This window comes from Salvelinus namaycush, chromosome 22, assembly GCF_016432855.1.
Source record: "Salvelinus namaycush isolate Seneca chromosome 22, SaNama_1.0, whole genome shotgun sequence".
Taxonomy (NCBI): Eukaryota; Metazoa; Chordata; class Actinopteri; order Salmoniformes; family Salmonidae; genus Salvelinus; species Salvelinus namaycush.
In genome coordinates this window covers 30,244,514-30,254,716 of record NC_052328.1, presented here as the reverse complement: position 1 = coordinate 30,254,716, position 10,203 = coordinate 30,244,514, and the positions used below count along the sequence as shown (strand labels likewise).

The 10,203-nt window shown below is 41.9% G+C and overlaps 1 protein-coding gene across 1 annotated transcript; it reads right to left on the bottom strand.

Moving 5' to 3' along the window:
- Positions 1-742: 742 nt before the first annotated feature.
- On the bottom strand, positions 743-9,998 carry LOC120017750 (voltage-dependent anion-selective channel protein 2-like). The gene is made up of 9 exons (XM_038960715.1): positions 9,908-9,998; positions 8,442-8,513; positions 8,096-8,145; positions 7,684-7,836; positions 7,425-7,477; positions 5,214-5,441; positions 4,721-4,871; positions 1,916-1,973; positions 743-1,088 (listed from the first exon to the last, which is right to left on the bottom strand). Exons 2-9 carry the CDS (start codon positions 8,506-8,508, stop codon positions 997-999), a joined length of 852 nt encoding a protein of 283 aa, XP_038816643.1. The 5' UTR covers positions 8,509-8,513; positions 9,908-9,998; the 3' UTR covers positions 743-996.
- Between the last annotated feature and the right edge of the window lie 205 nt (positions 9,999-10,203).

Below are 10,203 nucleotides of genomic sequence, written 5' to 3'. Positions count from 1 at the left end.
AGCAGACACATGCACATTTGTGGCCTGCTGGAGGTCATTTTGCAGGGCTCTGGCAGTGCTCCTCCTTGCACAAAGACGGAGGTAGCGGTCCTGCTGCTGGGTTGTTGCCCTCCTACGGCCTCCTCCAAGTCTCCTGGTAGCGCCTCCATGCTCTGGACACTACGCTGACAGACACAGCAAACCTTCTTGCCACAGCTCGCATTGATGTGCCATCCTGGATGAGCTGCACTACCTGAGCCACTTGTGTGGGTTGTAGACTCCGTCTCATGCTACCACTAGAGTGAAAGCACCGCCAGCATTCAAAAGTGACCAAAACATCAGCCAGGAAGCATAGGAACTGAGAAGTGGTCTGTGGTCACCACCTGCAGAACCACTCCTTTATTGGGGGTGTCTTGCTATTTGCCTATAATTTCCACCTGTTGTCTATTCCATTTGCACAACAGCATGTGAAATTTATTGTCAATCAGTATTGCTTCCTAAGTGGACAGTTTGATTTCACAGAAGTGTGATTGACTTGGAGTTACATTGTGTTGTTTAAGTGTTCCCTTTATTTTTTTGAGCAGTGTATAAAAAAATAAAAATTGTTTCAGAATAAGGTTGTAAAGTAACAAAATGTGGAAAAAGTCAAGGGGTCTGAATACTTTACGAATGCACTAAGTTAAGTTTCTGGTCACATTGGGATGAGAATGGTGTGGCGCATTTCATTGTCATGGCAGTGTTGGATAGATACAATGAGAAGGTGTATAAATTACTGACCCACTGCAAGTGTCTTTTAATGGAAACTACAAAGCAAACATGTACACCAAAGAATGACGGGAATAGCTACCGTCATAAAACAGTAAAAAAATAAAATGACCGTAGTGTTTCTTTCTCTTGTTGTTGTAGCCTCTGAACACACCCCTTCCATGATACATCCTCTTGCTGGTTTGAGTTGGAAATACATTATAAGGCCAGATTCTGCTGATATTCCCTTGTCCCCTTCGCCGTGAGGATAGTTTAGGCCTCCAGTTCCAACCCCAGGCCCAGCTTGTGGCCTCCAGTGTTGATGCTCTTGCCGTCCACCAGGGCAGAGAGGGTGAGTTTCACACCTGCAACAGAGGAGAGACAACATAAAGGGTCGCATTCAGGATGAGGGTAAAATAAAAAATAGGTGTCAACTAGAGATGGAAATTAAGCAAGCCCGCTGGCCGGAAGATAGTACTGTTGAGACATGTGCCATACTAGTCGACATACTAGCCTTCAATCAGAGCAGTGAAATTCCTTACGTTCCATCCCTGGTGTCAACATTCTCATCATTGAGGATGGAAAATCTCATAGCTCAATGATTTCCTTTTTCAAATGAAAGAGAAACTAGTCTGTCCTACATCATTCTACCTGAGCCTTCTGAAACACTGCAGGAGTGCACCTATAACAATAACAGTACACCGAGACACATTGACAGCAAAGTGAATAGGACGTTGCATTACCAGGGACTCACTTGCCGAGATGATTAGTGATCAAGTCGAGATCGCCCCTTCAAAAACAGCATGATGGCAGTTGCTGAAATTTACATCAAATCTCTCTATTGGCCGACCATTGCTTTGAGTCTCCAGTAAAGCATCATCTTAAAATCAACTTTGGTGCCGGGTGGAGTGTATACGTGCACTTTAACTGAAAGAGTCCTACGCCCGCCCCACCCCCCACCCCATTTACTGTACAATGTGTTTCTTTTACAGACGCAGTACTGTATGCAGGTCACGTTGAGCACTTTGGTTAAGGAAGAGGATGTTGCATTAAAGTGTGGGTTGCTCATAGAGAAGTAGTGGGCTACAGACAAGAGTAGTAATCTAACATTTCAACTTGAGGGAACTTAAAGAGAACCTGTAGTGTCAGCAGTAAGAGAATCATTAGATCTCCTGTAAACGAGAGGTCTTACCTGGTCTCAGCGTCTGGGTGTACCCAAGACCGACCAGGCTGATGTTGTTCACTTTAGCCTGAAAAGACAATCAATTGTTTAACTTACAAGCCAAAAGGCAGAGGAAGGTTCCTAACGACCGCAGCCTTCTATACTAGAGTGGGCAACTCTGATCCTGGAGAGCCAGACAATGTGGCGAGTGTTGTAGCAGTAGTAGACAGCACCAGAAAGTGTGGTATACAGCACCAGTAAGTGTGGTATACAGCACCAGTAAGTGTGGTATACAGCACCAGTAAGTGTGGTATACAGCACCAGTAAGTGTGGTATACAGCACCAGTAAGTGTGGTATACAGCACCAGTAAGTGTGGTATACAGCACCAGTAAGTGTGGTATACAGCACCAGTAAGTGTGGTATACAGCACCAGTAAGTGTGGTATACAGCACCAGTAAGTGTGGTATACAGCACCAGTAAGTGTGGTATACAGCACCAGTAAGTGTGGTATACAGCACCAGTAAGTGTGGTATACAGCACCAGTAAGTGTGGTATACAGCACCAGTAAGTGTGGTATACAGCACCAGTAAGTGTGGTATACAGCACCAGTAAGTGTGGTATACAGCACCAGTAAGTGTGGTATACAGCACCAGTAAGTGTGGTATACAGCACCAGTAAGTGTGGTATACAGCACCAGTAAGTGTGGTATACAGCACCAGTAAGTGTGGTATACAGCACCAGTAAGTGTGGTATACAGCACCAGTAAGTGTGTAGTAAGTGTGGTATACAGCACTAGTAAGTGTGTAGTAAGTGTTGTATACAGCACTAGTAAGTATGTAGTAGAGGTCGACCGATTAATCGGAATGGCCGATTAATTAGGGTCGATTTCAAGTTTTCATAATAAATCGGAAATTTTGGACGCCGTTTTTTTTTTTTTTTACACCTTTATTTAACTAGACAAGTCAGTTAAGAACACATTCTTATTTTCAATGACGGCCTAGGAACGGTGGGTTAACTGCCTTGTTCAGGAGCAGAACGACAGATTTTTACCTTGTCAGCTCGGGGATTCAATCTTGCAACCTTACGGTTAACTAGTCCAACGCTCTAACCACCTGCCTCACGAGGACCCCGCCTGTTACGCGAATGCAGTAAGAAGCCAAGGTAAGTTGCTAGCTAGCATTAAACTTATCTTATAAAAAACAATCAATCATAATCACTAGTTATAACTACACATGGTTGATGATATTACTAGTTTATCTAGCGTGTCCTGCGTTGCATATAATCGATGTAGTGGGCATTCGCGAAAAAGGACTGTCGTTTCTCCAACGTGTACCTAACCATAAACATCAATGCCTTTCTTAAAATCAATACACAGAAGTATATATTTTTAAACCTGCATATTTAGCTAAAAGAAATCCAGGTTAGCAGGCAATATTAACCAGGTGAAATTGTGTCACTTCTCTTGCGTTCATTGCACGCAGAGTCAGGGTATATGCAACAGTTTGGGCCGCCTGGCTCATTGCAAACTAATTTGCCAGAATTTTACGTAATTATGACATAACATTGAAGGTTGTGCAATGTAACAGGAATATTTAGACTTGTGGATGCCACCCGTTAGATAAAATACGGAACGGTTCCGTATTTCACTGAAAGAATAAACGTTTTGTTTTCGAGATGATAGTTTACGGATTCGACCATGTTAACGACCTAAGGCTCGTATTTCTGTGTGTTATTATGTTATAATTAAGTCTATGATTTGATAGAGCAGTCTGACTGAGCGATGGTAGGCACCAGCAGGCTCGTAAGCATTCATTCAAACAGCACTTTCGTGCGTTTTGCCAGCAGCTCGTCGCTGTGCTTCAAGCATTGAGCTGTTTATGACTTCAAGCCCATCAACTCCCGAGATTAGGCTGGTGTAACCGATGTGAAATGGCTAGCTAGTTAGCGGGGTGCGCGCTAATAGAGTTTCAAACGTCACTCGCTCTGAGACTTGGAGTAGTTGTTCCCCTTGCTCTGCATGGGTAACGCTGTGCTTCGAGGGTGGCTGTTGTCGATGTGTTTCTGGTTCGAGCCCAGGTAGCGGCGAGGAGAGGGATGGAAGCTATACTGTTACACTGGCAATACTAAAGTGCCTATAAGAACATCCAATAGACAAAGGTATATGAAATACAAATGGTATAGAGAGAAATAGTCCTATAATTCCTATAATAACTACAACCTAAAACGTCTTACCTGGGAATATTGAAGACTCATGTTAAAAGGAACCACCAGCTTTCATGTGTTCTCATGTTCTGAGCAAGGAACTTAAACATTAGCTTTTTTACATGGCACATATTGCACTTTTACTTTCTTCTCCAACACTTTGCTTTTGCATTATTTTAACCAAATTGAACATGTTTCATTATATATTTGAGGCTAAATTGATTTTATTGATGTATTATATTAAGTTAAAATAAGTGTTCATTCAGTATTGTTGTAATTGTCATTATTACAAAAAAATAAAAATGTAAAATCGTCCGATTAATCGGCATCAGCTTTTTTTGGTCCTCCAATAACCGGTATCGGCGCTGAAAAATCATAATCGGTCGACCTCTAGTATGTAGTGAGTGTAGAAAACAGAACTAGTAAGTACTTGAGCGTTTCTTACATGTGTTCTTAGGATACAGTAAGACAAAGGGATGGTTTCCTGGACACAGATTAAGCCAAGTCCTGGACAAAATAACATGTGAATTCAATGGAAAATCTCCATTGACATAGCTTTTTAGTCCTGGACAAGACTAAAGCTCTGTGTGGGAAAACTGGCCCAAAGAGAGTCACTCCTGCACAGTACTTACACTGATGGAGGCACTCTTGTCCAGCTGGTATTTGGCTGCGATGCCGAAGCTTGTGCTGTTGCTGCCGGCAGTCCAGGCAAGGTTGACCGCCGTCTCCAGCGCTGGACTCACTTTCTGGTAGATTGAGCCACCGAACTGTACACCGTCATTACTGTAACAACCACCAGGGAGAAGATTAGGGAGAGGAGGAGTGATAAGATAATATTTGTCAAGTCCTAGCCTTTACCATGCTATGCAGTTTGTAGGGCCTGACGTTTTGATCCCTGGTTAAATCATTATTAATCCGATATTCAATGATTACTATAATTTCCAGGTTGACTACAGCTGTCCAGTCATCTATGTTCATTGTTTTTGTGTGCGTTTCTTTTTTATTTATTTTTTATTACACACAAATGAATAGACAAATTTTGCCCTTGAAGATAATTGGTATTGTATGCACATAGCAGAGGACTGGAAATGCATACACTTGTATACATTGTATGCTCTGACTTACACGTTGGTGTGTAGCTGGAAGTCCCCGGTCTTGTATCCAACAGCAAAGTTGTTCTGGGTCATCTTAGACTTGGCCGTGTCAAAAGTCATCTGGTAGCCGGCGAGCCAGCCCTCGTAACCAACGACGGCCGCTCCATGGATAGCGGGGCCAGCGAAGTCAAAGTCAACGTCACAGCCCAGGTTGACAAACTCGCGCTTGTAGGCGGTCTTGACTTTGCCGCTCTTCTTACTGTCGTTGGAGCGAAAAACATATTTGGTTAGCCTACATTCTGAAGTTAAATATTCTTATTGAACAGCCAAACAGCTCAGGCCTAATATAACCAGTCTAATGGAAATGTAGCAACCGTAGCAGAATATGAAGGGAATTGGGAGAAACCAAGAGCTTGAAAACCTCTCACTCCAGTAGTAATTCACCCATACACAGTCCTATGTTCATAATCAAATAGTCCACAAGCAATACTGAGCAAATCCTGAGCAATGTCTTTCTGGATCGTCATTACACACTAGCCAACGAGGGTTACAGTAAGTGCACAAACACACAACCTCCATTCACACACAGCATTAGCAACTAGGGATTACAATAACACTTTATTATGAGCTCCTTAAAATGCTCATGCTACATGACACTAAGGCCAGTTCTAAACTGATAGCCTAGGCAGTGTGACAAGCTGTAGAATTCAGCGGAGTGAAGTTGCCCTTAGATGCAGACCTTGGGTCAGTTTTGCATCCCCGACCCACACTAATGGTTAAAGTTAGGATCAGTTTCCCCTCCCCAATCCTATATCTGTACCTAGCGGAAACTCCTCCCCCAGAGCTCAGTGGACATGCAGCAACAGCTTGATGACCACCCCCTCCTCCCCACAACCCCAACATGTGGCCCACCATGTGTCACCACAGGATTTACACTTCCAGGAAAGCCGATACTATGTGGACTGGCTGGGGAGGAACTACTGCATAGGTTTTGGTCACACACACAAAGCTAACTTATAAAGTAATTTACAGTGCTACTGAGATGGTATAATTCAAGAAATAAATTGTTTCATCTAACATGTCCAAGCAGGAACACACGATCAAGATATTTTGATGAGCATTATGAGTTGACAAATGGGTCATTATTGCTATAACGTTACTCGCACAATTAGGGCCCAGAATTGCAGATTTATTTTATTCAATAGACATTACATTTGCTAGCATCTTTTTATGTACAAATAGCTCATAGGCTGGTTCATTTGGGAAGTGGAAACTCAAAACTCATTAGCTAGATCGCTTTATATAATAGGCTGCTAGTTAGCCTTGTAATTGATGAATCTAACAGTAAATTAAATGTCCTAAGAAAACTGTTGCATACTACCCAATGACATCTATATAGGCCTATGCAATGACCGATGTGCACTACCAGTGCTCTGTATACGTCAGCAATATACCAGTTATTTTGGTTGAAAACTATGCTTAAACAGTCAGTATTGAGAGTTGAGAAATACAATGTAATACCTACAGAAAGCTGAGACCCTTCTCTCCAACAGTCACAGCAGTTGCTATTTGTCCCCTCCCTCTAACCTACTCGGAGCATGCAGAGTGAAACAGCCACAGGGGCTGGGCACAGACTTTCATGGAGGAATCCGGATATTTGGATTTTATTAGGATCCCCATTAGTGACAGTTCGTCCTACTGACGAAAAAGACAGACAAAAGACTTTACAATTTATATAAAACATTAAAATCTAGTAATGCACTTTAGGCTACTGCTTGACCGAATCATGGTTTTAGCCACCCCAAAAATAAAAAGTTTGATTAAATTGTTAAAATCTGAAGCCCAACAAGGAGAATAAACACCTACATTCAAATATACGAGCAAGAAAACACATGCCATGGATGTGATAATAAATTCTACACAGATGAGTGCCATTACAGGCTGAAGATAATTTGACTGACCCCTGTCACCTCAGATCTACCCACAAGCCTGTGAGGACTGCACACCCCAGATCATGTTACCTTCATGTAAGGACACTACGTGCTGGACTGAATCTTCTTGGCTAGCTATATGTTAACACCATCGGCACCCATATGTCCAAACACATGAAACACCATTTTAAGTACTAGAACTACATTTTAGTCGTTTAGTAGATGCTTTTATCCAGAGCGACTTACAGTAGTGAGTGCATACATTTTTTGAACTGGTCCTGTGCATTGAAATTGTACATTTGTAATCTTACCCAGTGTTTGGTGAGAAGGTTGTGTCAAATGTCAGCTTCAGACCCTTGACAACCTAAAGAAAACAAGAACAGAGAATCAGACTGGTAACACAAGTTTGATCTTCCAGCATTTCATGTGATCACTACATATTGAATATTCATTACTTGTTTGAATCAGCTTTCTTTTCAATTGTGTGTCAAGGCTATTGTGAGAAACTCCAAACACAACACCGACTGTTTTACAAAAAGCATTTTAAATAAAGCTTTGTTGAATCTGAACCTGGTCTTCGACGGTGATCTCTGTTCCCAGGGTGTTGTCAGTGTTCCACTTCTCTGTGAAGGTCAGGCCGTACTCTGACCTCTTGTATTTGGTTTCCAGGCTGCCCGCCACCTTGCTGGTGTCTGTGTTGGTGGAGCCAGCTGTTTTGAACTCCTGCAGAACATTTGTAAAAAAGGTTCACATCAGGATATGAATAAAAACAAATGTTGTAAAAATATCTTAATTCACTTGGGTTTTTATTGTCAAGGAGTGTATTGAACTATACTGCTCCTGTCAAGCTCTCAGGGTTGTAAATTCAAAGTATTACACAATTACTGCAATCATAAAGACCACATACACAGGAGTTGAGTAGAGATAGTTCTACATTCATTTTGAAAGTACACATAATTAGAAAGAAAATAAGTCAACTTACCACTCCGCTGCCGGACTTGGTCTTCACATCAAGCTTCACCAGGCCGAACCCTTCAGGGAGAAAGCAAAGTTAGTCAACCACTGATGCATATTTCACAAATGGGAAATAGTCATTAAATGTAATCAGTGTTAGCACAACGTAATACTTCATACACTAACATCTTACAGGATGACATGCAGAGCCGAGATAAAATATCTCTATCTATAGATAGAACACCATCCTGCCTATTGGATTAGAATCCCTCAAATAAACTCACCCTATTGGTTCTTCCCGTTCTGACACAATGTGTTTCCTTACAAACACGATGACCACTAGAGTATATTTGTTTGAGTGAAATGTACAATACCATAGCCTTTGCTGAAGATGTCCTTGGCGGACTTGCCGAGGTCACCATATGATGGAGGCACAGCCATTACACCTGTAGCAGGGAGAAAATAATGTATACATTACACAACAGTCAGAGTTCATTTTGATTTACATAACACCTGCTTTGGAAACCAATTTCTTTTGAATCTATGAACAGGGATAGGAATAATAAGCGACATAAGGGTCCCAGGCCGCTAGCAGGTCCTAAACGACAAAAAAAACATTTCATTTGTATTCTAGGTACTCTATCAGGGTCCCAACTTACTGTTTAAAGTTTGAATAGTAGAATACACATGGGTTAAAGTTCAACATTTGGTTGTGCATCAGCAATTTCTCATCGTGTCAGTCACTCAACTAGCCATGTCATCATTTTTTAATTGGTAAATTAGTCTAGCAAGCTATCATGGCCTAATACTGACCAGTTACGCAAAGCAGGGGAAGGCGCCCAGGGGACGGACCACCATTGATTTGTTAGTCACGCTCACTCTGATATCATTAACATGGCATCAGTCAAGGCAAAATGTGTATTGCAGGAAACTCACTTTCATTTATTTTCTTACTTTTCTCTCCACTGTCAAGAGTCACTAAAACGTTTTGCCCACTTAGAGGCCCCAAAAGTCTAGAGTAGGCCCTGTCTATGAACATAAGTACTCATCCAACACAGCTAGTCATCCATTGGGCAAAAAACGACTTTACCAGGGCTCTCCAACCCCAGTTGTAACTAACGTGATGCAACTTATCAACCAGCTAATTATTATAGTTAGGTGCTCTAGATTATGGTTGGAACGAAAACCTACTGAATGGTAGCTCTTCAGGAACAGGGTTGGATAGCCCTGCACTATAAAATAAAGAGTGTGGTTGCCCGTCTATAACAGCCAGCTCTATCAGCCCAGAGCAAGGATTCCCTTGCAGACGTTGATAATCTGAGTGGGTATAATAAATGGCCTGTCTGGTTCTGGATTGCTAATTTATTTGAACTGACGCTAGGCCACACCTCAGTGACTCACTCAGTTAAATCCAGGCAGAGGAATGTAGGGCTAGGTCTGGGAAGCGCTTCACTCAGTTTAATTCCAATTCGCTTTATTGGCATGACGTTTTGATACATATGTCCACTCTCCAGCCAATTGCTGGCTCCTACCCTGTCCGTCCCATTAAATCAACCACTGGGTATTGTGCAATTCAAAGACTCCATTAATGTTACTAGCTTGTTCATTATCCTAGAGCAGCTCAAAGTAATCCGACTGAACGCCATTTAACACACATGTGCAGCGGACACGAGTTGTCCTTTCTCGTATAAGGTTACAGGTCCTGCAGCAAAGCTCATTAGTTAGTTAGGCACATTTAGCGATAGTGTGTCAGGCAAACCTCCGGCAAGCGTGGTCATAAACCGCGGCAAATGTCGTTTAGTTCCTTTACAATAAAAGCCACTTTAGTTGCTTTACTTACCAGTAAAAGATGAGGATAGCAGTAAACTTCACCGGTTGGAGGGCGACTTGAAGGAGACTGCAATGTAATGAAATCCAGCCTATCAACCGAAAGACCCCTATCTGTCACATGTTTGCCTGTCTAAAAAATACTTGCAGATTCATTACAAAATAATTACAAAATCAACAAAGTTTAAAAGGCTGTTGGCTGTAACTAGATTTTTTTCTGTCAATACAAAAAAAACATTCTTACGCATTTTGTTTTCTTATACATAGAAATATGTATTTATATAGATTCATCCATTTCCGTGTGTAACT